General features: G+C 41.0%; 1 protein-coding gene across 2 annotated transcripts; it reads left to right on the top strand.

Annotated features, from left to right (window-relative positions):
• USP50 (ubiquitin specific peptidase 50) lies at positions 1-26,659 on the top strand. 2 transcript variants are annotated; one of them, XM_029575872.1, is made up of 9 exons: positions 1-46; positions 589-766; positions 5,034-5,136; positions 6,357-6,554; positions 8,415-8,610; positions 13,451-13,654; positions 22,023-22,165; positions 25,479-25,611; positions 26,404-26,659. In XM_029575872.1, the coding sequence occupies exons 3-9, from the start codon at positions 5,117-5,119 to the stop codon at positions 26,593-26,595; spliced, it is 1,086 nt and encodes a 361-aa protein (XP_029431732.1). In that variant the 5' UTR covers positions 1-46; positions 589-766; positions 5,034-5,116; the 3' UTR covers positions 26,596-26,659. The 2 variants fall into 2 exon arrangements, with proteins under 2 accessions (XP_029431732.1, XP_029431733.1); XM_029575873.1 differs by lacking the exons at positions 1-46; positions 589-766; positions 5,034-5,136 and adding an exon at positions 6,122-6,231.
• Positions 26,660-27,764: the final 1,105 nt, after the last annotated feature.

The following is a 27,764-nucleotide window of genomic DNA, read 5'->3' on the forward strand; positions in this document are numbered from 1 at the left end:
GTAATGGAGAACCCTAGAGAGACAGATCCTGCCCCATGGGATACAGGTAGTTCAGAATGCTCTTTAAATTAATCTGAGTTACCTTGGCTTTTTCCTCATGCTTTCTGTCAGGATTCTCTAATTTCCCTGTTTAAAAGTACATTTTAAAGGTACCTCACTCTGAACCATGTGCTCTGGAGTGACTGTTGACTATCCCCCATAATCTAGTTTAAAGACTGCGTTATCTCCTTTTTTTGTTATTTTTTATAGCTCCTGCTATATTATGTCCCTGAAGGTTTGCTCTATGCATTTCTGTCTGCCTCAGCTACTCCAGTTCATTCAGCTCTCAAAGCTGTGGTTGCACAACAATTCTGTTTTATTTAGACAGGAAAATATTTATAAACTACATTTCATACAAGCAATAAGTGCAGAGCAAATTAGATGTTTAAATCCAATCGCCTATTTACTTCCAATCTAACACCTCAAGGAAAAGCTTAAGAAGTTGTTTCCATTTTCTGTACATAAATTATAATGTTAGTGGGAGGGATTTGTGAGGAACAGTTTTGCAAAGTCAGCTGGGCAAGCAATGATTATGTTGTATTTTTGCAGCAAGAGATGACCAGGAAATGAATTGCATTGTAAACAAAGCACCAGCGGTCACCTAGCAACTGGATTATGATGTTAGTGTGATTATGATGCCAAGAAAATGTTTTTTAAAAATGGAACTTTTAAAGTACTTGGGTTGCAGGAAGAAGAGCTACAAGGAAGCAGGGAGGAGCTCCTGTAGGTAAGGAGAAACATGCAGAAAAGCAAATAAAGAAGATAAAAATGTGTATAGAACTAGTGGATTAGAACCTTAGATAATTCACTGCGAAAGGCAGTGACATTATTTAATTATCTTTCATAATCAGATTTACGGCTTCACAGTTGTCAGATGATGGATCCAATTCTTTGTATATACTGTGTCGGTATTCTGTTCTAAATGTGTTTTTTTAAATTAAGAAAAGAGCTCCATACAGAGTTTTAGAGGGATAAATGCCTTTAATGTGTGCATCAAAGGTAAGGATAATTTTGGAACATAAGCTATTATATTAATACCATGAGATGTAAGGTTGTTGGAGATCAATATTTGGAGGGCAAATGGAAGAAAGGGGATGTGGCTGGATTAGGGGTTAAATTAAAGAAAAAATAAGCTATTGGCTTTTAGATATGTATGTATCATCTGACTAATTTTTAGATGGAAAGAGTCATATGCTCATTTTACACTTGTAGAAAAAAGTCATATGTTCCACAAATATTGTAATTAGTATACACTGGACCATGAAGGCAGCCTTAAAACGCTTTCAGGTAGCAATAAAGGTCAACATCCAGGAATGTAGTTGGGCCGATTCAAACCTCTCAGGTGAACAGAACAGAATAGGATCTAGAAAGGGAATTAGTACTGGCCCTCCTTCTTTAATTACCCCTGAATCTACATCATTCAAGCTTTACCTCTTATTGGATCAAGCTAAAGATTAGTCAGACACAATGGTGAGGTTTTTCATGTGCTTCTGGGACCACATATGATCCAGAATTAAGTTTTGGCAAGACGAGTATGGCTACTAGAACCAGGGTTGTCACAAAAGGTGGATATGAAGGGCGACTGCCCTGTGCACCAAGCCATGGGATGGGGGAGAGTGAGAGGAGGTGCCAGGCTGCTCTTTTGAGGCAATCCAAGAGGGAAGGAGGAAGCTGAAAACAACCCTTCTGCTGGGCACCATTTTCTCCAGCGATGGTCATGGCTAGGACACTGGATGAGATACATTTGTTGTCTGTTGGTTTGTTATGAAGAGAGCCTGTTATGCAACATTCTTAAAAGTACAAACATTTATTTATTTAAAAATTGATTTGTATGTTGAAGGGCTAACTGATAAAAATCTTCCTAAGCAATGTACAACATGTATCAAAACAGTCTAACACAGATCATAATCAATTCATAAACAGTAACACAATTCTTCAAATACAAATAACATCCTTTACTAGTTTATTTCATTTCTCCTTTTTTGATCCCATGAGCTTACTTGCCTTTTGCACAGTGCTGATGTTGATGATGCCATGTTTTTCTGTAAGGTTATTTTCTAAGACTAGTCTAGTACAGAAAAATAAGAGGCAAATAAAGAGGCAAACCTTATCTTCCCATTTTTATGGGGGAAGGCCATGAAAAGCACTGGCAGTTAAAATCTCACGTTACTCGGTCCCTTTATCTACTCTTATATCCCCATACAATCTGCATAGAGAACAAGACTAAAAAGATCATCCATCCCAAAGAGTCATTTTAATATGTCAAATATGATGTCCAATTCTGTTAATTTGGTATGACTAATTGTAATGGAAACATTCTACTATCCGAGACGGCAAATTGCAGTGAAAACTTGCATTAAGCGCAATTTATCATATTTGTGACAGGTTTATCAAAATATAATGCAATTTAAGATACCAACTTATTTTTTTCCAGTGATTCTCTGTTAAGAAATGTCACAAAATATTCTGCAGTAAGTAACACACCAATTTGCACATCATTTAGGAGGTAATTTTCAAAAGGATTTACTTGCTTAAAACTGGGTTTTACATGTGTAAATGCACTTTACATGTGCTGCAAGTAAGCTTTTAAAAATTGCTACAGTATATACCATTGAATTGTCAATAGGTTTTACCCATGTAAGTACACTTAGGGACCGTAACTTTCAAACCGGTGCGCAGGCGCATATATGCGTGCATGCATCGGTCCACGCCCAGGGACACGGTTTTATAACTTGCAACAGTATATTTACGCATGTTAATAAAATAGCCTGGCTGCATGCACATGTGTGCCACATTTTTAAGTGGGCAAGTGCGTGCAAATGCCGTTTCTACCATCTAAATCTGGAGATTTTAAAAGGGGCGTGCACTGACGCCATTTTCAGTTTTTACAGTTTGGCCCCAGTTCATCCAGTTAGGTCCTCCATAAGAACATAAGATATGCCATACTGGATCAGACCAAGGGTCCATCAAGCCCAGCATCCTGTTTCCAACAGTGGCCAATACAAGTTACAAGTACCTGGCAAGTACCCAAACATTAAATAAATCTCAAGCTACTATTCCTTACCGATCAAGAGCAGTTTATGGATTTTTCCTCTAGGAACTTTTCCAAACTTTTTTTAAACCCATTACACTAACTATTGTAATCACATCCTCTGGCAATGAATTTCAGAGCTTAGCGCTGAGTGAAAAATAATTTTCTTTGATTTGTTTTAAATGAGCTATTTGCTAACTTCATGGCGTGCCTCCAATCCTTCTATTATCTGAGAGAGTAAACAACCGATTTACATTAACCTGTTCAAGTCCTTTCATGATTTTGTAGACCTCTATGATATTCCCCCCTCCGTTGTCTCTTCTCCAAATTGAACAGCCCTAATTTCTTTAGCCTTTTCTCATAGGGGAGCTATTCTATGCTCCTTATCATTTTGGTTGTCCTTCTCTGCACTTTGCGCACTCTCTTGTGTAACTATATATTTTTTGAGATGTGGTGACCAGAATTACACACAGTAATCAGTGTGGTCTCACCATGAGCAATACAGACAGAGGCATTATGACATCCACCATTTTATTTGTCATTCCCTTCCTAATAATTCCTAACATTCTGTTTGCTTTTTTGATCGCCACAGCACACTGAACTGATGATTTCAATATATTATCCACTTTGACCCCTAGATCTCTTTCCTGGGTGGTAACTCCTAAAATAGAACCTAATATTGTGTAACTACAGCAAGGGTTATTTTTCCCCATATGAATCACCTTGCACTTGTCCACATTAAATTTCATATGCTATTTGGAAGCCCAATCTTCCAGTCCTCCTGCAATTTATCACAATCCGCTTGAAAATGAACTACTCTGCATAATTTTGTTCATCCGCAAATTTGATCACCTCATGGTATTCCTTTCCAGATCATTTATAAATATATTAAAAAGCACCGGCCCAAGTACAGATCCCTGAGGCACTCCGCTATTTACCTTTTTCTACTGTGAAAACTGACCATTTAATCCTACTCTGTTTCCTCTCTTTTAACAATTTGCAATCCACAAAAGGACATTGCCTCCTATCCCATGACTTTTTAGTCTTCTTAGAAGCCTCTAATGTGGGACTTTGTCAAACACCTTCTGAAAATTAAAATACACCACATCTACCGGTTCACCTTTGTCCACATGTTTATTCACCCCCTGAAAAAATGTAGGAGATTTGTGAAGCAAGATTTCCCTTGGGTAAATTCATGCTGGCTGTATCCCATCAAACCATGTCTATCTAAATGTTTTGTGATTTTATTCTTTATAACAGTTTCTACAAATTTTCCGAACACTGAAGTCAGGCTCACTGGTCTATAGCCTTCACTCCACCCAGTTATCCCTGACCCTTAGAACTCCACCAATCCGCCTATTTATCTTTATTTTATAACTTACATGTCATCCGTAGCAGAAGTACATTTATGGGTTGGGCGGCCTCGGCATGCACTGGATCGTGTGAATATTTATGCGCACATCTCAGCTTCATGCCCATGCCCCGTCCAGACCATGCCCTTAGCCCTTTTTGAAAACTTACAAAGATGCGAGTGCTGTGGCATTCACACACAAATCCGGGTGGCTTTTAATATCTGTTTGGTGCGCGTGAGCCCAGCATATTTGGGCATCCCCTAATTAATGCACATGTCTGGCTTTTAAAATTCACCTTTAAGTGTGTAAATGGGCTTTTGAAAATTGCTACTATACTATGCTACATTTACACGTGTAACTCCTTTGAAAATTACCTCCTTAGTAGGTGCAGGGCAATGGTTGGTTTTTGAAGGAGAGAGTCAATCCCTTCAGTAAAAATGTGGAACAATATGTTTTCACTTTTCCCCCTTAAATAAGAATTGCTTTAGTGTGATTTAAAATAAATTTACGTGGAACACATAGATGCTAAAGGTAGTCGATAAATAAAAAATGTTACTCTTTATACCTGTATCAACGTTTGTGAAACTTAGAGATGTTTTCCTCTTCAACAGGAATGGTTTCCTCATTCAGATCAAAGAAAGACTAGAATACCTTTTGAACATAAGCAAAAGTAAACTCTGCCTGCAGATGCAACATGGCACCCAAGAATATGACGTATGTTATGTTTATACTAGGTGGTGGTTGTTTTTTTTAATGTGCTTACATTTCAATTACATATTTCAATTGGGGCAGGTGACTATAGGATTGTCAGCTCATTCCAGGTCAGCCAGGGCTGACATAGCCCTCATTTTTTCCACATTGCATACATGGACTTGTAGTTCTGATTTTCCCATTGATTTCTCTAAAACAGGGGTAGGGAACTTCCGGGTCCTTGAGGGCCACACACTGGTCAGGATTTTAGGATATTCCTAATAAATGTGCAGTAGATTGATTTGCATGTACCCTGCCTCAGCTGTATGCAAATCTATCTCATGCATATTCATACGAGATATTGTGTAAACTTGACTTGTGGGTGGGTGGCCCTGGAGGACCAGAGGCTCACTGCTTTTAAGAAAATCAAAATTACAAATCCCTACTTACAAGGGGACTGGACCTGCCAGTTCACTTCACTAACAGTGAGCCAACAATCCTAGGTGACTGTAGCCTCTTAATAGAAAGCACTCAAACATTTTGGGCACATTATGTGCATTCATTAAAGTGGGTTTATTCCCATTCAAAATGTACAGGGAAAAGCAGTTGTTTGATTGTTCCAAATGTTAATACCCTCCTAATGTTAACTGGGGAAATGTACTGCATAACTTATCCTCTGCAAGGATAAGAAAAGACCCAGTTGCAACAGCTGCAAAAATCTTCAAAACACCAATAATGCCCACACAGCCCTGTGCTGAAGGAAAGTTATTGACCAGTTCAAAGCTGTAGTGTAATTAATTTGTTAGCCCATCCTAGTCAAAAGGATTGTGCAGACTTTTCAGTGAGGTCACGCTTAATTATACTTGTTTTAGATGTTGAACAGCTGGATGAATGATAATAATCTGAAAGACCGCTATGGCTACATTTGTGACATCATATTTGTGTTGTAATAATCATTGAAACCAGTGGTCTGGCACTACAAACCTTCATTAATAAAGGGGAAAAAAAGTCCATGATACAATTAGAACTGAAACATTGCAGGAAATGCTGTTATCGTTTCTTCTTGGGTGACTGAGTCATTCAATATTTGGCTGCGCCCCCATATGTTGTAATGGGCAGGTATAGCACTTGTTGTTGTTGTTTTTTCCACTGTGTTTTTCTTGTAGCTGCCTTCATATAATCCGCTGGTGCATCCAATGCCGCAATGTGCTTTTCTGTGTTTTTTTTATTTTATGGTAATGCAGTGCAGAAAGTTCAAGCCTCAAATATGACAGCGATTCTGGGCAAGAGGCTGGATACAACCATGCAAAGAATAGAGGCGTTACCGGCCTCTACAACTTAGGTAACACTTGCTACATGAACGCAGTTCTACAATGCCTTTGCAGCACGACCCCTCTGGTGGAATATTTTCTCTCTGGAAGCTACCAGACTGCTCTTGTTAGGTAAGTAACGTGCCCCCATGGAGAAGCAAGAATGTCACTAAGCAAGATGGCATGAGGGGATATGAAATTAGGCCAAGGTAATGAGATGGTTAGAAATGAATATGCTGGTAAAGGGGCAAGTCACGTACAGTACCGCATGCTATGTAAAAAGAGTCTTCTTCTTAACCTCTGCCTGGTTGCTTTGGTATTGTTAATGTTTTGGGCTGGTATAGAGCTTGGCCTGTTGATATATTGCCAGGAGCAGCCATCATTAAAATGCTTTATCCTAAACTTACCAAGGATTAGAAAGTAACTACTTTAAAATAAAAAAAATCGTATCACTTTACGAAAAGCTTTAGGAGTACAATTACCCATGTGAAAGGATTTTGCAGTTGTCGCTAAGTGCTAGGGGGGATCACAGGGCCATGTCTCAGAATCCAGAGTTATAAAGGAATGCTTCTCCATCACTAGGCTCGTTACCAAAAGCAGGTCTCAGAATTCTTGCCGGCAGTTATAGCAGGAAATGTTTTTCTTTTTTTTAATTTAAAGGGACTTGTGTTCCACATAAGATGCATACATAGATAAAATTACATAACAACAAATCAATGAAAACTAACATAAAATAATAACAAAGCAATCACATAAACCAAAAGATGGCTGCAGAATTATTTTTTCTTCTTTCTTCCCTTTTTATATCATCACCATCCCCAATCCAGATGGCATACTCAAGGGCCAGAAGTCAAACATGAGTCTTCTGTGTCACAGCCTCAGCTACAGGGCCCAGTTTTTAAGTCATTCAATTAACAAGAGAAACAAATTAAAAAATTAACTTTTCCCTTCCTCATTCTGATTTATATTTCATTTAGATGAAGAGACCAGTGCTTATAGCTTTCACAAGCACCATTTATAAAGTTGCCACCCCTCCTAAAGATTATGACTAAGAATATCAGGGTACAGCTTTGATTCTTATCCAAACTCCGTTTGAATTAAATGAAGTATGCATGCAACATTCACAGCTGCCAGGTGGACTCAGAAATATCTGGGGAAAAAAAGAGAGTGCTACTGTAAGAAAAGGTGCACTTTTTTTTTTTTAATATAAAAGCATAAGAAATTGGAGTGGCAGTAGATTTTGACATCTGGCAATTACTTTGGGTGTTCTCTGGAAAGTTACTGCCCTCACCGGCTACAGCTCTGCTGAAATCCGATGGAGCTGTCACAAGTTCTCTCGCCATGGGATGCCAGCATGCTGCAGATTGCTTGGTCATTTAGGGAAGAAGGGTTTTACATACAGAAATGGTCTTTAGTAAAATTGCCCACCCAAAAGGTGAGTAAACTTCTGCGCATGTGACATGTTTGTGCACGAGTTTATCCAGGCAGGGCAAGCGTGTTCCTAGGGGGCGCTGTTAAGGAGGAGTTTGCCCTTAAGCGCATGCCTTATAGAAGCTGGCAGAATACACAAAGGTTTCCAGGAAAAATGTACACACACCAAACAACAGGTGTAACTTGTGCAGGGCCATTTTGGTAGGATAATTTTCAAAATGGCCTTATGCTTTGAAAACTGGGACAATTTAGGTGCATTTTTGCCAACTTTCCTATGCAGTCTGTTTGAATATTACCCTCCCTAAGCAATCAGTACTTAAGAGAAAGGATATCTAGGAAGAAGACACAGAGGAGCAAGAGTACCAAGAAATGGGCAAACATTTTGAACAATCTGCTTTAACACCGGTTTTATTTTAAAATATTTACATATAGCAGATTAGCATTTTAATGGCTACATTTTACTTAAAGATAGCAACAACTGCTGGTAATGCTAAATTTGTCCTGCAGTTACTCTGAAAGTTTGATTAAACTTAAACTTTATTTTTTAATTTGTCGTTTAAGGGGCAAAGGTGATCTTGCTAATACTTTTGCCAATTTGATGGAGACTATGTGGTTTGGTGATTTTAATTATGTATCACCTGAAGCATTTCAGCTGGCTATCAGTAACCTGCACCCACCGTTTGGAAGGAAAATTCAACATGACGCGCAGGAGCTGCTGATTTATGTGCTGAATGGACTGCATGAAGAAACTGGAAAGGTGAGCACCTAGCTTGGTCCTGCCACTTTTATAGCACTTGTGCCCATTTTATCTTGACAGCACAATTCAGGCACGGCTGGGGACATTTCTAGAGGAAAGCACTAGGGGCAAGCCAAGGAGAAGGCCAGAGAAAGAGTTAGCTCCCCCCACCCCCCCGGCTTACAAAATTTTGTTGTCCTCAGACTGCAGCCACCAACTCTTGTTGGTGATCATATTGATATTTTTGCCTTAAAATACTTTCTCTCTCCCCTTTACCCCACTCCCCTCGCTCCCTCCCACTGCTCCTTTCCTTCTCATCCCTTCCCCCTCACAGTAACTGCCCTTCCTGTTCTCTTAACTCTTCTTCTCTCCCCTTTTCTGCACTTCTGTCTTTCCTCTTTCCCATCTCACTCCATTTTCCTTCTCCCCGCTTCCTCCCCTCCCTTTCTCCTTCCTTTCCACTCCTTTCCCTTCTCATTTTTCTTGCTGTTGCTTCCCTCCCTCACTTTCCGGAAGCCAGCGGCATGGAAGGAGGCTTTTTACTGGTCTTCCGGCTGCTTCTCACAGCAAAATGTCTCCTCCTATCCCATGCAAACTGTCTCTTAGAACGGTAAAGCACTTCCTCCTTCTGGCCAACCGGAAGCATGTCTTCTCTGTCTGGCCCACATAAACTCTTTTCTCATGGCAAAGCACTACCACATTTCAGCCCATGCAAGCCAACTCCTGACTGCAGCTGCTCCCTTTACAGGCCTGCACTGGGCTCTTCACTCGCTGTTTGCCTGCAGCTGTTGTGATTACAAAATTCTGCATTGGTGGCTGCATTTCAAGTCTTGGACTAGTGCCTATAAAGACATAGTAGGTAGAGACAACTGAGGAGTCTTGATGGGTCAATGGGTCCTTTATCTGTCAACTAATCTCACATAACCTTTTTAAATCTCAGATGGGGGAAAGATTTAACAGCGCTATAATATTTCAGCAATAATGCCAGACAAAGCCAACCACTAATGAACTAACATGCAGGTCTATAATTAGTAGTGGGCAAGAAAGGTGGCTGCCCAAGGCACAAAGCCACTTGGGGCTGAAAAAAATGACTGAAATGCAAATGTGGGCTGGCAGCACATGCCAAGTCAGGGAGAGTGTTGCTATCCTACTATCCAGGTTGGGGGGGGGGGAGGGGGCTCTGTATTAACGTGATTATGTCTTTTATGAGAGAAAAATACTATCATATAGTTATAATGATTGTCTGCAGTCTTAAGAAAGCAGTTTTTGCTTCATCCCCCACATTTCCCCCCTTAGTATTATAGAAAGTACAACTCAGATTATGTACAAGGTCAGCAGGCACCCACAGCTTCTCCCTCCCTTCTTCCACCTCCTTCATTCCCTTTGCTAGAAACATTCACTAGGTATGAAATCTTATTGGCTTATTTAAAAATCTTATAGCCCACTGCCTTCAATGAATCATTCGGCGCTGGTAAGAGGATACATACATAATATACATAAAAACATTGTAAACACAATACAACAATTTGGCAAATAAGAAAAAAATTATATTCTCTCAGATGCTCTTCATTTTATGTAATTGGGTTTCAGGCCAGGCTACAGCACCGAGACAGCCCTCTTAAATGAAATTAGGGCTGAAGCAGATAAGGGATATGATGCTTCGGTTGTCTATATAGCTATGAGTGTTGCGTTTGAACTGGTGGATCATGGCTTGCGGTTAAAAAGAATTTCAGAATTAGGCTTTTTGAAACTGCTCTTGCATGGTTTGTCTCTTATTTGACAAATAGGTCTTCTCAAGTTTCCTGGGGGTCGACTGTCTTGGGAATTAGGACTTCTGCCTATGAAGTTCCACAGGGGTCTGTGCTAGCCTTGCTGTAATACCATTTATGTCTTGCTCCTTTCACTTTTTTTTTTTATTTTTATTTTTTATTTATTGCATTCTCACCATTTACACAAATAAACCATTGTGATTGAAATGAAGGTTACATATTAATGTAAATTTTTAAGGAAAAATACAAAGCAATAATCAGCAACAACCATTCATATGTTAAGAAATATTAGGAGGATGGATAGAAAACTCTAAGGAGCATAGACTTCAAGGTTAACATGAAAAAAGAAATTTAACGGTGACCAATATCCAGCCTATACAAGAGTTCCTCTTGTTGTAACCACATCCTCCACAGAGAGTTCCAGTACTTCTGAAATCTTTAGTTGAGCTTGCTGTTCGTGACTCTGCTGTTCCTCTTTTTTTTTCATAGGTAAATAATATACTTTAGTTATCAAGGGCATTGCCTCCAAGGGAATTTTCAAAACAACATTTAAATATTTTTTAAACAATTCCAATGGTGTTATATGAGTAATAACTTGAGAGTTTAAAACTCTTATGTTGACACTTCTAATCACGTTCTCAAGATTTTCTATCTTTTTGTCAGTTACAGTCTCTTTTTGTATTACATGATGCTGAAAAGTTTCCAAACTTTTAACTTTTTCTTCAATCTCCTGTATTTTCTGTTCTTGCTTTTCAACCCTTCTTTCACTTTCAGCACTACATTTATTCGTCTCCACACACATCCTGGAAAGATTTATAATGGTGTTTTCAACTGCAGCTAGCGCGTCCCAAATAGTATCCATAGTCACAACTTCTGGCCTTACCAGAAAAGAAGTTAATTGCCTTAACTCATCAGCGCTTGCGGCTCTAATGGCAGTTTCCCCTTCCTCATCCAGCGTCGGACTGGGTGGTGATGGTGATATACCCAGTCGCAGTGTTCCTTCGGGGGCTCTCTCTCCCTGGGCTCGAAGCCCTGCGAGATACCCCTGCAAAGCTGCCTGCATCGTCCCGCGGCCTTCCATACGCTGCGGTGGGGAGGGAGTCTCGGGTGCCCCGGGACTTAGCGAGATTTCGTAAGCCTGAGACGCACGCTCCTCATCTCTGCCCTTCGCGGCTATCGCTCCCGGGGCTACTGGCGTGGGTGTTGAGGCGAAGAAGGCAGGAATGGTAGCTTGAATCGAATCCCCAGAACCGGAAAGTGGCAGGCTCTCCCTGAGCCGAGCCTTACGTTTCGTATGAGGCATTCCAAAAGCAAATATTTTCAGATTTGAGGCAAAAAAGAAACGCGCTGCCTTCACACACCTCTCACTTGGCCGCCATCTTAACTCCACCTGTCAGAGACTCCTTTCACTTTTTTATTGAAAATGTAGGCTACAACATATTTTTTATGCAGATGACATTCAGGTCATTGCGTTTGAGAAATTGGGATTGATGGACAACCTGATGAATTACGACAAATGTTTAGATTGTATCTCTGACTGGCTCATTACTCATGAACAAAGTTAATCCAGATAAATTGGAAGCACTCTGGATTAGCAGAGGAAATCATTCCTTAATCCTCCTGAGATGGGCTGTGTTGGGATCCCTCTAAAGGAGAATGTAACTGCCTTGCATTGACACAAAGTTGGCTATGACACAAGTTTATTCTATGGTGCAGCATTGTTTCTATTTTTTGCAAATCATATCTTGTTTACATCCATATCTGCACAAGTGTGATCTTTGAATGTTAGTACATTCTTTGATCTTTTTATATCCTGATTATTGCAATATTTACTTAGGTTTCCTGACTAGTCAACTAAATTGCTTTCAATTGGTGCAAAACATCACAGCCAGGGTGATTTACAATTTGCAGAAATATGATCATAGATATGCTAATTTAGAGCAGCTTCGTTGGCTACCTGTTCTGGATTAAGTTGAAGTTGTTATGTATGGTGTTTATACTACTCCAACGGAACCAACCAAAGTTTAAGAAAGCTTTAAAAACTCATCTGTTTAAGGAAGCATTTGTGAGCATAGAAACTATGAATTAATAATCTTATAGCCATGTAATTAGCTCTTCCTAATTACTATCCTTAATACCATAGTTGCTTCTTCTTTTTCTTTCTTTTATTTTTGTAACATAGCAGCCAATTAATTACTATCCTAGTTCATAAAAGAAAAATTTTTTGTTATTGATCATGTTATTAATTGTATTTTTATTCAAACTTTGTTTAGATGTTCACTTTACTTTATTTTATTTTATATTTTAGTTAGTTTATTTTATTTCAGTTTTATTTTTAGATATCCTTGATTATAAGTACATTGTTGTAAACCATTTTGATCGATATTTGTATTGGTAAACGGTATATAAATACGTTAAATAAATAAATACCTTTCAAGTCTTTTTAATTATTACTGTCTGCTAGGGTATTAAATTCTTCACAGAGAGGATTTTTTAAAATTACATTTCACATGAAATTGGAGCTGACAAAGCATTCTGTCTTTGCCTATCAAGCACCTCTCTTGTGGAACTCAATTACCTTTTGATGTTTAGGTCAGAAACTAACTACTCTAAATTTCATAAATATGTTTATAGCTTGGCTTTTTAGTCTTTCTTTTAATTAATTTCAATGTGTTGGTTGTTGTTTGTAGACTTAATAGTTTTCTTATTCTGTGAGTTGATGTGCTTCTGTATTTGTGATTATGATTTTTATTGCTAACCCCCTTGATATTTGAAGAGCAGTGTATCAAGTGTAATTATCTAAACAAACACAAAAGCTCAGGATTTACAAGTAGCTGAGGTAGAATTCATAGCCCTTGCTTTCCACGGTGAGGTAAAATAGACATTTTCACAGCCCTGCTGTTAAAAAAAAAAAAAACCCAAAAGACAAAACTTAAGCAGATATAGAAAAACAGAGCTAGAAAAAAAGCTTTATTTTTTTGTTTTTTTTTGTAGAAAGATAACTGTACTTGACCTGGAGGACCACCACTACAACTGCTTACTAATGTTAAAAACTAACCACTTTTATTGTACTTTTTTTTTTGTATTTACAGTCTCGCAAAAGACGAAATTCTGGCAGAAAAGAAAGTAGCAGCTTGTTACACTGTTGCTCTGAATCCTCAGTCATCACTCATCTGTTACAGGGACAACTCCGTTATGAGATCACGTGTCTCACCTGTCAAAGCCCCACCTTTAAGACTGAGGCATTCACCGTCCTCTCTCTCCCTATCCCTTCTAGGATCCACTGTTATCTGGAGGTAGGACTAATGCTTATTAGCCACCCTGTCGTGTATTCTTTTCTTAAATCATTTTTATTGAAAAGGTTTCTACCCAAAAGGCCTAGTGCTAGCTCTAAACAAACCCAAAGAGTGAAAACATTGCCATGACATATGCACTTTCATTATAACCAAGGAGTCCAGCCTCCCGCAATTGTGTGGCTGGAATTTGGGGGGGGGGGGGGGGGGGGAGGGGGAAAACTGCATTATTAGTCTGCATCAATTACAACCTAAACATAATCAATATTCCTGAAGCTTCTCCATCTCTTAATTCAGTCATTTGAAGAAAGCCACAGGGTTCCTTGCCTATCTCTCAGTGGCTGAGGCTGGAGCAGACAGAACAGATGAACGTAGATGCACTCATCTCCCTACCCTAGCCCCTCTCTTCTCATTTGTTTATTTTGAAACATTTATATTCTGCTAGTCCTGAAAACATACCCTCAGCAGATTACAATAAAAACATCGTCATACATATCGCATCCTCTTTGAAAACATGAATACCAGGGCCATAGCCAGCCTCGGCCATAGGCAACATCCATCAGACATGCCATTGTGCAAGAAGCACCTGCTTCCTCCTGCACCAGCAATTAGGAGCACATCAGCCTACAGGGAGGGGGGCGGCTAAAAACGTCGCCATTCTCCTCCCTTTTCCTGCTCAGGCAGTGAAGATGAGTGCGGCCCAGAGGGCCACAATAAGCACTGGCCCCCTCCTTCCACCAGCAATAAAGAGCAGACTGGCCCACGGGGGCTGCGAAAAGCATTAGCCTCCTTTGCTCTCTCTCAGCCCTGGCAGGGAAGTTCAGCGCAGCCTGCAGGACCACAAAAAGATTGGGTTTCCTCTTTCAGCTCCGGCAACGAGGAGCAGCTCAGGCTGCAGACCCTTATTGGCCTCCCCCCCGCCCCAGCAGTGAGAACCAGTCCAGCCCATAAGAAGCATAGCCTTTCCCTCCCCACCACCACAGTGAGGAGCAGGGCAGCCCATGGGACCCATGAAGCAGTGACCTCCAGCCCCCCCTCCCCACCATCAGAAGTAGGAGCAGCAAACCTGGAGACTACAAGCAAGGGGAAGGCTGGTGGGCCCTAAGGGCTGAGGAGGAGGCTGCTGCTGCCCCTTTGCTTCCAGCGTTGAAGATAAAAAGCGAGTGTGAGTGTGTGTAGATGATTGTATATGTGAGAGAGCATATGAGCCTCTGTGTGTGTATATGATTGTATATGTGAGAGAGCATATGAGCCTCTGTGTGTGTATATGATTGTATATGTGAGAGAGCATATGAACCTCTGTGTGTGTATATGATTGTATATGTGAGAGAGCATATGAACCTCTGTGTGTGTATATGATTGTATATGTGAGAGAGCATATGAGCCTCTGTGTGTGTAGATGATTGTATATGTGAGAGAGCATATGAGCCTCTGTGTGTGTAGATGATTGTATATGTGAGAGAGCATATGAGCCTCTGTGTGTGTAGATGATTGTATATGTGAGAGAGCATATGAGCCTCTGTGTGTGTATATGATTGTATATGTGAGAGAGCATATGAGCCTCTGTGTGTGTGTAGATGATTGTATATGTGAGAGAGCATATGAGCCTCTGTGTGTGTAGATGATTGTATATGTGAGAGAGCATATGAGCCTCTGTGTGTGTATATGATTGTATATGTGAGAGAGCATATGAGCCTCTGTGTGTGTAGATGATTGTATATGTGAGAGAGCATATGAGCCTCTGTGTGTGTAGATGATTGTATATGTGAGAGAGCATATGAGCCTCTGTGTGTGTAGATGATTGTATATGTGAGAGAGCATATGAGCCTCTGTGTGTGTATATGATTGCGCATGGGAGAGAGATCAAACGAGCGTGTGTGTATTATTGAGCATATGAGAGAGCATGACTGTGTGGATGTGATTGAGCATGTGAGGGAGCGTATAAGAGTGTGTGTGTATGACTGCACATTTTGGGGAAGGTTTGTCTTTTTGCCGATAATACCAAAATCTGTAACAGGGTGGACAGCCAGGAAGGTGTGGAAAACCTGAGGAGAGATCGAGAGAAGCTTGAGGAATGGTCTAAGGTCTGGCAGCGATGACTTAATGCTAAAAAAATGTAGCATAATGCATTTAGGATGCAAAACATCAAAGAGAAAGGTACAGTATTGGAAGTGATATTCTTCTAAGCACAATTCGGCAGGTCCTAGAGTGCCATGAATGGAGCCCGTACCACTCGCGGCAAAGACGAAGCAGGCCCCAGTGTGCCCCGAGCAGAGCCGATCCCTCTTGTGATGAATATGAAGCAGGCCCAGGCATGCTGTGAGCGGAGCCCATCCTGCTCGTGGCGAAGAAGGAGCAGGCTCTGGCGTGCCACAAGCATAGCCCATTCCTCTTGCAGTGAAAAAGGAGCAGGCCCTAGTGAGAGTAAGTCTGTGTGTGTGTGAGTAAGAGTGCAAGCCTGGGGGGGTGAGAGAGAGGGCATGTGTGAGAGTGCATGAGGGTGGGTGCCAGAGAGAGGGAGTCTATGTGAGGAGATTGTAGAGGAATGTGTTTGTGTGTGAGAGATTGGGAGCTGGTGTGAAAAGGGGATTTTGATATGTGAGGGTACTTGTTTGTGAGAGAGGGAGAATGTGAGGGCATGTGTATGTGTAAGAAAGCAAGTCTGTGTGAAGGGATATATATGTGTGTGTGTGTGTGTGTGAGAGAGGAAGTCTATGTGTAAGGAGGGTGTGAGTGAGAGAGGGAGCCAGTGTGCAGGAATGTGTGTGAGAGAGAGAGACATAGGTAGCCTGTGTGAGATTGTATGCATGACAGAGAAAGGGAGTCTGTGTGAGTATGTGTGCAAGAGAGAGAAGGAACCTGTATAAGGGAATGTGTGCCTGCGAGAGAGAGAGGGAACATGTATGAGGGGGGGTGTATATGCACCTAGATAGTGTGTGTGTGTGAGTGAAAGAGAGAGAGGGACAGAGGGAGCCTGTGTGAGGGGTCAAACTCTGGGAGTGGAGATAGTGAAAGGGATTGAGTCTAGAGGGGTAGGGGAGAGATAGTGGCAGGTGAAGGAGCTGGGGTCTAAGAGGACAAAGTTAAAGGAGACTGGCCAAAGGAATAGGAAGAGGGTGAAAGATCTTACAGTGAACTTCTAGGGAGATTCTGCTCAAAATATTTAAAACTCTGCATCTTCAAGTAATAAAAGTTATTACTTTTTTCTGTATTACATTTTGATTTAATTACTTAAAGACTGTCATGTATATTGTGTTATTTTGACCAATATAAAGTATGTAGAATTTGAAGTTTTTGTGTGCAGAATTCTTCCAGGCGTAACAGGTAGATAAAGAGATGGTAAAAGCGGGAAAGATGCTTGGCTGCCTAGGGAGAGGAATGGTCAGCAGAAAAAGGGAGGTGATACTGCCCATGTAGGTCCCTGGTGAGACCTCACTTGGAATACTGTGTACAGTTCTGGGGACCGCACCTTCAAAAGGATATAAACAGGATGGAGTCGGGCCAGAGGGCGGCTACTAAAATGGTCAGTGGTCTTTGTTCTAAAGCATATGGGGATAGACTTAAAGATCTAAACATGTACACTCTTGAGGAAAGGTGAGATAAAGGAGATATGATAGAGACATTAAAATCTTAAATGTTTCCATGCACAGGAGATGAGCATTTTTCAACGGAAAGGAGGCTCTAGAATAAGGGTTCATTCGATGAGGTTGAACGGGGGTAGACTCAGGAGTAATCTTAGGAAATATTTCTTTACAGAGAGGGTGTTGGATGGGTGGAACAGCCTCCCAGTGGAGGTGGTGGAGACAAAAACAGTATCTGAATTCAAGAAAGCATACAGGGGATCTCTAAGGAGGTAATAGGAATTAAAATGCTAAATTAATTGAAGAGATGGGCAGACTAGATGGGTCATATAGAAACATGACAGCAGAAAAAAGACTGGGGCGGATTTTAAAAGGGTTACACGCATAAGTTACATGCGTAACCCTTAAAAAAAAACCCCAAAAAATAAACCCTGCGCGTGGCTCGGTGGCGCGTGCAAGCCCCGGGACACGCGTATGTCCCGGGGCTTTGCTAGGGGGGCGTGTCGGGGGCATGGCTGAGGCCTCCGGACCAGCCCCCGGGTCAGGTGATGGCATGAAAGCGGGCCATCGGCGCATGCGAGTTACGCCTGCCTTGAGCAGGCGTAACTTTTGCGATAAAGGTAGGGAGGGTTTAGATAGGGCTGGGGGAGTGGGTTAGGGAGGGGAAGGTGGGGAGAGGCGGAGGGAAAGGGCAGCGCGTGCAGGGCTCGGCGTGCACAAATGTGCACCCCCTTGTGCGCGCTGACCCCGGATTTTAAAAGATATGCGCGGCTATGCACGTATCTATTGAAATCCGGCATACTTTTGTTTGCGTCTGGTGTGCAGACAAAAGTACGCGCTAGCGCTTTTAAAAAAAATGTACCCCTCTATGTGAGAGAGAATGAACAAGCGTGTGTGTGTGTGTGTATGAGCATATGAGAGAAAACAAACGAGTGAGTGGCAAGCAAGAGAGAACAAACAAACGTGTGCATGTGTGTATAATTGAGCATGTTAGAGTGCATGAGTGAACATATTGTATATAATTGAGCTTGTGAGAGACATCAATCAAGCATGTGTGCATGATTGAGTATTTGAGAGAGATTGAATGAGCATGTGTGTGTATCATTGACCATGTATGCAATAACCCTCTTCCACCTAAGCCATGAAAATCTCAGGACATCTGGAAATCAAAGATGTGGACAGCAGGAGATTTTAATTTAGTTTTAGTTTAATTATTGGGTGTTTGATGTATCACCTGTTTTGAAATATTTTATAAGCATTTGGAAAAAGTCATGAATTTTAAATTTCTATTCTATTCAACTTAAAAAAAATATATAATTTTTATTAGTATGATTTTATTGTTATGATTTATATTTCTTGATTTTATTGTTTGATGTTTTATGAGGAATGGTGATGTTTCTGTTTTTCCATAGTTGTATTGCATATAGAGTCTGGCTTGTTGCAGTTTCCAGTTCAGTTTTTGTCTGCATGTTTCTATTTGCCCTATATGCTCTCTTTATTCAGTATTTGATGAGGATCTATCTGTGTTCTATATGTGTGAACAAGGGGAAGTGTTCTGCTGGTTTGTAGTTTCTATGTAGTGATCTATAGCAGCCTGGTTTGTTCTGTGTTCCTAATAGGGGGTGTATTCGTGTTTTAGGGCCTGATGTAAAATTTACAGTGTTGTCTTTTCATAGATAGGTTGTTACTGTTTGAGTGCTGGCAGTTTGCAGTGTTTTGGTCTGGGAGGTTTATTATATTGTAATTCAGTTATGGCTTTGCGAGGGTCATGTCTACACCCAACACATATTACGAAAAACGCATTTGGGTTCCAAATGCGTTTTTCTTTTTTTACAGGGTTTTCTGATTGGCCCCATAGCAATGCATGTTGTGAAAGTGATTTTGTTTTTTACCTCAGAATGGTCATGTTCTTGTAAAATCTGTTATTATAAATGCATGTTGTTTAATTGTATGTGGAGAAGGTGTGACGGAGAGGGTTAGTGGTTAGATTGGAGGCCCATGATTGCAGGGTTCTGAAGGGGTGCATGGCCCCCAGCCCAGGACTGATACTGCAATGACTGGATTAAATAAAGGTAGGAGGGGATATAAAATAAGGGGGTAAAAAGATCCCTTGTAGTTGCAAATGAAGGCTCATGGCACCAGGATCTCTGTACTGGTTCCAACTGAGCCGGAAGGCCAAAGGAGCAGGAGGAAACTTATAGGTTAAAATAAAATTCAAAGCCCCCTACCTTTAGCCGAGACTCCCAGCTCGTGGCGGTGTAGGTTGTGTTCAGGGAGAGGGTGCACTTTTTCACTTGGCCACACATGCCAAATGGCCTGGCTCAGATGAATACTAAAAATAATAATAATAATAATCCTGCCCATGCCTAACACAGACTACTTCTAACTCTTGCTCTCATATTAAGCAATAGAAAAGGCCTGGGAAAAATAAAAATGCCTACGCCTTTTTCTGACACATTATTTTCTTCTGTTTGCACATCAAAGAGAAGAGCATTCCACAGAACACGACCAGCCACCATAAACATCTTAGACCGTGACTCGGCAAGGGCAATTGTTATGAGTGATAGAACCACCAAATTCAACTATCCTTTAGAGCGCAGGCATTTGGTCAGAACACAGTGTGTAGTCACTGTTTTAAACCACTCAGGCACATTTTCTCTACTCGTGATAAATAGCGTAAAGGCTCTTAAAATTGAGATGCCATTTAAAAGGCAACCAGTGCAAACAGCTCAGTATGGGAGAAGCAAGGTGATGCAACCCAACAGAAGCTGCACTGCTGCATGCTAAATAAACTATAATAGCAGGGCAGGGAAACCTGTCTATAAAGAATTGCAGTAATCGAGATAGGGAAGGAGAATAGCCTGCAATACAGCCTTAAAATCAGGAAAAAAAAAAGGCATATGTCAGGGTAAAATCCTAAAAAAGATGCTTTTGTAACAAATGTAACCTGTGCCTTAAGAGAGAGTTTAGAATCAAATAAGATTCCCAGGTTACACACATTAGTTGAAATAGGGCATAAATAATCTTTTAGTCTGTGTAGGTGATACAGAGCCTACTGAAGGAAACGGGAGGGGAGAGGAGGGGTGAACTTGGAGTAGACAGATAAAGCAGTCAGAATGCGTGAGCTCGCAAAGATCTCTTAAATCAAATCAAAGATGATTTTGATGAAATTCTTCTAAAGAGACATCACCTCATGCAGGAATTATATGTTTATACAAAGGATCTTTGCCCCTCCATCTGTGGCCATCCATGCACCAGCTACAGAGACTTGGATGCGTTTTTGGAAGTCTGCAGCTGCCGCTGTCCCACAGCTGGCCGAGGGGGGCATTCATTTCACGTCATAGAAGCCTTGCTGACCAGCTTGTGTTCATTCAGCCCCTTTTTGTGTCCAGTTCCATGGGTCCAATACATGCCGAGGGCACGTGTAGCAAAGTCACTTGTGTTTTGAATTGAAATAGCGCAGCCATCCTTTTTATACTTTCCAGAGAAAATCCGTGTTGTCTTTCCCTGTAGGAGCTTGTGTATGCTACAAATGACAGTTCACAGTTTAAAAGGTTTTTCACATATATCTTGATGTATTTTAAGTTTTGTATTTGTATATACTCTAAAGAGTTTCAAAACCACAAATGGACTCTCTTTGCATAAGGCCTGTGTGAATCTATGCAAACTTGCCATACAGTTGCAGCAGAACTTCATTAAATCTAGCACAGAATTTGCTAACCCTTGCCCCAGAACCTTGAAAAATCTGCCGCAGGAAACCAGAGGGTCTGCCTATAGCTTACATCACAAAATGATCAACTTAACTTGTACAGTTAGGGGCAGATTTTCAAAGGGTTACGCGTGTATGATACACGTGTAACCCCCGAAAAGCTGCCCCTGCGTGAGCCGAGCACAAGCCCCAGGACGCGCATATGTCCCAGGGCTTGCAAAAAGGGGCGTGGCCAGAGCCTCCAGGCACAGTGGCCATTTGCCACTGTGCCTGGAGGTAGGCGTAACTTCTTCCACAAAGGTAAGGGGGAGGGGGGTGGAAGGAAAGTTCCCTCTGAGGCTGCTCCGATTTCGGAGCGGCCTCGGAGGGAATGGAGGCAGGCTGCGATGCTCAGTGCGCGCAAGTTGAACAATTGTGCGCCCCCTTGCACGCGCCGACCCTGGATTTTATAACATGCGTGCGGCTGCACGCGCATGTTATAAAATCGGGCGTAGATTATTTGTTCACGCCGGGTTGCACGAACAAATCTGCGCCCGCGTGCAGGTTTTAAAATCTGCCCCTTAGTGCTTATTGGCACACTTTGCCTACAAAAGACTTTGCAGTGCCTACTAGTGAAAGGTATTTGATTCAGGCTTTAACCTACATAATTTATTTAATTTAAATATGCTGTTTGTCAACCACCAAAATGGTAGGCAAAAAAAAAAAAAGGCAATATGTGAATGTACTATTGTATTATGTTATTTCCTAAGTATCTAGGATACCATTCTTATTTTTCTAATTAATTTTAATTGACCTCCTTTTCATAGAAATCAATGGCTTATAAGCAGTTTGTATTCCAATTTTATATTGCACTGTAATTTTACACCACGTTAGAGCTAGCATATAGATTATGCAGAATCATTGTTAAGATGATTCTACACAATCCTTAACATAACACCTGGGGGTTACCTGCATGGAGCGGCAGTTACTATCATAAGTAAATTGCTGGGCAGACTGGATAGACCATTCCGGTATTTATCTACCATCATTACTATGATACTATGTTACAGTTTCTTCCTTAAAATATATTTCCACTTGGCAGGAATGTCTTCACAATTTCTTCCAACAAGACACTCTGACCTGGGGCAATAAAATGCATTGTTCTTTCTGTGAAACAAAGCAAGATACTTCTGTAAAAGCCTATATATCCTCTGCACCAAAGATCATAATATTGCACTTAAAAAGGTACTGTACCATTCATATTTTCTTGGAACATTTCCATTTCTGAAGACATGCCAATAACTACTTGCAATGCTTCACATATTTAGAGCAACCTTGGTGCACTCTGAAATGCAGAGCTCCAATTGTTTTGCAAAAAGCAAAACCGCTAAGCAATTACAGAATCTAAAACTCCACCCATGGTGCCCTGGATAAATGCTATCATGGTGCGAGTTGTTTTCTCAAACTATTAAAAAGGGATTGTAAAATACTCAAACATCTATTGTAATATTTTAAAAGTGTAATCTTATTACAGTTTTTAGATGCAAAGGTTATCAGAAGCCTTGTATTGGGCTATTTATATGGTAAGGGGCATCTCTCAGCTGAGAGCAGCTTCCCACTTATATCATTCACCCTGCTTTTTCTGACAAAAAATGTGCAAAACCTAAACTTTTGTGAAGCTAATTTAAAACCATACTAATAGCACCCTGGTTTTAAATTAGAGTTGTGCAATAAGTTGACTTAGAAAATAGCCACTGCTATTTCTAGCATCAGTAGCATGGGATAGACTTAGATTTTGGGTACTTGCCAGGTTCTTATGGCCTGGATTGACCACTGTTGGAAACAGGATGCTGGGCTTGATGGATCCGTGGTCTGACCCAGTATGGCATGTGCTTATGTTCTTAAAATAATTTAGTTTTTGCACATTTTTTTGGCATACAAACCGAAAAAAGCAGGGTAAATGAAATAAGCAGTATATTTATGTCATTTATAAATCATCTATCATAAAATTCCTAGGCAGCATACATAAAACCATTCCTAATAAGAACATGTAACAAGCCTAAAATAATCAATACAGCTGAGAGATGCTCATTTCCTTAGAGCCAAATATAAAGCTTTTGATACCCTTGCATCTATAAATCTAAAAACTGATTAAAATTTATGGAAAGTGGTAATGAGACTTACTCTTGAGAAATATTAGGATAGGTATTCTTATTCTAATTTCTCTTCCCAGTTTTAAGACCCTGTTGTAATGTAACTTTTGTTCTCCTTGCACTTGTTTTTCGTTTCTTGTTCTCACCCCTTGTTTTATGTAAACCGGCATGATGTGGTTTCTAATCATGAATGCCGGTATAGAAAAACGCTAAATAAATAAATAAATAAATAAAAGGTATTCTAATATTTTATAGTTCTTTCTAATAAATAGTTTTTGGTAAAGTTGCTTACCTGCCTGACAGCAGGACAAATCATCCGATGGTGCCGACAAAGAGATTTCCTAAGCTTGTGCAGGAGTTCCACGCAGCCACCCAGTGCAAGCCTCCTCAGTCTTATCCCCGTGCAAAGCGGCCACGGGACAGGGGGAAGGGTGGGATTACTACCCTTCCCTACCGGTTACTACCCTACCGGTTACTACCCCTACTACCCCTAACTAATCAAGCTTGATATTTTACTTGGTTGCAGCTCCATCACTGCTCTCTACATTAATGGTAGGGGTGGAAGGGAAATAGAACCAAAGAGCTAAGAGAAACAGATAAGTATGAGAGAAAAAATGTGAAGCTTGCTGGGCAGACTGGATGGGCCGTTTGGTCTTCTTCTGCCGTCATTTCTATGTTTCTATGTTTCTATATTGTGTGGCTGGTTTACCCTGCTACGGTTAAGCAACTTCGCATTTTCCGTGGACAAGCAGGAGCAAAATTCAGACACAGAAGTGGGGGACTCGTGAGCCGAGGGTTCATAAAAATATTTGCTTTTTTGAGCTGTATTAGAAGTACACGCAACCTGGTTGAATAGAGGATGGTGGGAGAGCTGAAACAATTGGTTAAATAGGCTCTTGAGTACTGCTTGACAGAATTTACTGCGTCTGTGAGAATTTCTCTCTGAACAGTAAGGGCCGGATTTTAAAAGGGGCGTAACCCTTTTAAACCCCCTCCTGCGCGCGCCAAGCCAAGCCCCAGGCGCGCATAAGTCCCGGGGCTTGCAAAAAGGGGCGGCCGGGGGCCGCGGGTTTTGGATCGGGGGCATGTGGGCGGTCCGGGGGCGTGGCCGAGTGCCCCGACACAGCGGCCTGTGTCGGGGCCTGCAAGTTACTATTGCCCGGAGGCAGTAGTAACTTTTCAGATAAAGGTTGGGGGGTGGGGGTGTTAGGTAGGGGAAGGTGCGGGGGGAGGGAACGGGCAGCGCGTGCAAGTTGCACAAATGTGCCCCCCCTTGCGCGCGCCGACCCCGGATTTTATAAGATACGCGCGTATCTTATAAAATCCAGCGTACTTTTGTTCGCGCGCCCGCTGTGTTTTAAAATGTACCCCTAAATGTTTAAGAAAAGTGTGAACAGAGGTAGCTGTTTCACAGATTTCCTGATCCAAGGCAAAGCGGAGCTGTGCTATAGAAATGTATTGTTGCTCTTACTTGGTGAACTTTTATTTGGAAGGTGAATCCCTGCAGCAGTGTAGCAAGACGCTCTGCAGTCTGAAATTCAGACTGAGTTTGTTTTTGGGGGGCGGGTATGAAGGGATTGCTCTGGTTTGTTAGAATGAGGACTTGGAAAAATAACAAGTAGGCAATACCATAGCTTGATTCAAAGTAAACTGAGAAAAACTACCTTAGGAAGAAACTTGAGTCCTCAGAAGCACTCCGAGGCCGATGCAATACGACCGCTCATACTAAGTGCTCATTTTCCTAATGTGCACACTGCCATGCCTCCTGGGCAGCTACTGCAATATGTAAATGAGCTGCGTTAAAAAGGATGCACTAGGGATGAGTTCTGTGTCCCTAATGCTCAAATTCTTCAGGTGCCCAGGAGCTGTGGATGGGCACTCAATATGAGCATCCATTTTATCCCAGCTCAGTTGATTTCACCCAATATACATACCTGGAACTTGTATATTCAGTTGGCCCGATTTTAAAAGGGCGACACGTGTAAATAACATTGCTGGGCTTTTTTTTTTTTTTTCATTTTTGTTGCACCTTCTCCATAGCAGAAGTAAATTTACGTGGCACTGGACCTGGGTGCCCAGACACGCAAGATGTATGTGCTGCGGGAGATACGTGCACATCTGGGCAGCTTTTAAATTAGGTCGGCATGTGCAAGTCCTACTTGTGCGTGCATCGCCTAATTGATACATGCACCGGGCTCTTAAAATTCACCTTTATAGTCTTTTGTGTATGTTTTATTTATTTATTTATTTATAAGACTGCAAGACTCCTTTATGTAAAAAACATGAAAGGCAAATATCAGATACATCATCATCAACCTATCACTGTTGCCACAAGCCCCTACAGAGATGACACTCACTATTGTAGGACATAGTGCATGTGCATAATAGATCTTCCTTCTTTCCAGGTTTGAATATGAAGGCCAATATAAAAGAAAACTGAGAACAGATGTCACTTTTCCAGTAAACAATTTGGACTTTACGCCTTTTCTTTCTCCATCTTTACAAAGGTGTCCAAGATATCACTTGTATGCTGTGGTGGTAAGTTTGACAAGGGCAGTGTTGTCTTTGAAAGAAATATAGTGCACAAGTGTTTCACCCGCTTCAGGACGCTGTGTGAAATGAAAGTTGGGCATAAAGGGACTGCAAAACATTTTCATTCAAATCCCACCTACAGCCCTAACAGAGTCCCAAGACCTATCCCTACATAAAATGACCTCAAAAACAGAAATGTACTTTGTGTCTTTAATAACTATACTTATAAGTGGACATAAAAATTAGCATAATTATTGCTTTGTATTTTCATTAATTTACCCAGCAACCATATTACTTCATTCATGCTGCAGGTTTAAAATAATTTTGCACTTACAGCTTCCCGCCTGAGCTACCACAAATAGCATTTTATCTCAGGACCCCAGTTTGTGAACTCTCCCTTCACTTCTCCCCAGCACAGTAGGTCAGGGCGGGTTATGATGAGATCAGTGTTAGGACTCTTGCATTTCCATTTTGTTTGACCAAGTAAAACTTCACACAAAACCCAATTACATTAATATTTTTTATATGCACTCACAAAAGACATTCTGGGGTGGGGGAGGATTTATGTACATAACTTTCAATTTTCAAAAGTGTGCATGCAAATGGGGACAGAGGAAGTTACACCTGCTCCGAGCAGCGTGTTTCTTTCTGCATGTAGGTACTGGGAAAATCTGAGAATGTTCAAAGCAGACTTATGCACATAAGGGCACTTTGAAAATTCATGCTACAGGCTGCTTGAATATTTACCCTGCCTAAGGCAAGGAAAAACAATATTTGTAATTTATTTTTTTATTGCAGAATCATTTTGGTGATCTGGACTGGGGCCACTATACTGCATATTGTAAAAACCCTGTGACACAGCGATGGTACACTTTTGACGACACAAGATTCTTTAATATTCCAGAGTCTACAGTACAAACATCAAATGCTTACATGCTCTTTTATACCTGTCAGCCATTTAATGTGCCAACATGTTCCCCACCATTATAAGAAAATGTGCACAGCTGTGTGAATAAGTTAAGTTCTATCATTAAAAAGCACCTCTCCTCTGCTAGTCATTGGTTGTGGTTTCAGCCACGTTTCACCTTTCTTACCGTACTTTGTGCAGCATAAATTCTCCTGTGCATTATACGATGCACAGCTATTTCATTCTGATTGTGTTACGAGCTTAGGCTGGCAAGTTGCTGTGATAGGCAGGTGATACATTTTAAATAAATTGCAGCTGGATAAACAAACATTATTGGAATGTACTCAAGAATGCTTGATGCCACAAAACTACCACCAGTACCGAGTATTTGAATGTTAAAAAAAAAATATTGTTCTGTTGTGTTCCTCAGTCAGCCTCTTAGACCTGAACACTACCCTATAGCAGATGCCGCCTCTTCTCATTTCTAGATGAAGGATCAATCTGCCAGAATGTGGTAGTTAAAGGTAAGAGGTAGCTTGCTCCCCGCAGGTTCTGGAGAAGGTAATACTAGTAGAGCCCTGTTTCTTATGAGGTCACCTCTCTTGCTCTACACTCACAGAACCCAGATGACTTTTCAGGGCAAAGTCACCCATCCCAAACCTGCAGAAGATACTCTTAGCAATACAGATTAGAAGAGGTTGTGTGGCCATGCCTCCTGGCATCTGTAATCCATCATGAGACTGATTGAGTGAAGGCAGAATATAAAATGCACATAAATAGTAAAGAAATGTAAGGCACCCCACTATCAATAGGAGGTATTTGTTTATGGAATCTATGCTAGGCACATCTTATGAAAGCAATGGATGATTCTGCAGTGGCTTAAACTAACCTACAGTTAAGGGCATGAAAGGACTCCAGTTTAGGTACAGAATGGTTGTGAAGAGGAATTCAATTGTTTAAAACATCTAAAAAAAAAAAGGTACAAGAAAAATAAAGACTCTAGAGCCCATCATAAAATCCTTCATTGCATCTGCTGTATTTGAAAAGCACATTTAGGGCCAAATAGTGGTATTTTACTTTGTTTGAATTAATCTGGGATTTTGTTACCTCTGACCTATAAGATGCAACACTTTTTGGACATTGTAAACTACAATACTTATCTTGAATTCCGAGTTCTAGCAATAGTGACTTTCCTAATGGAAATACTGTCAAATACAGTAAAGTAAGAAAACATAGTGAAAGAGCTCACAGG

This window comes from Rhinatrema bivittatum, chromosome 13, assembly GCF_901001135.1.
Source record: "Rhinatrema bivittatum chromosome 13, aRhiBiv1.1, whole genome shotgun sequence".
NCBI classification, from domain to species: domain Eukaryota; kingdom Metazoa; phylum Chordata; class Amphibia; order Gymnophiona; family Rhinatrematidae; genus Rhinatrema; species Rhinatrema bivittatum.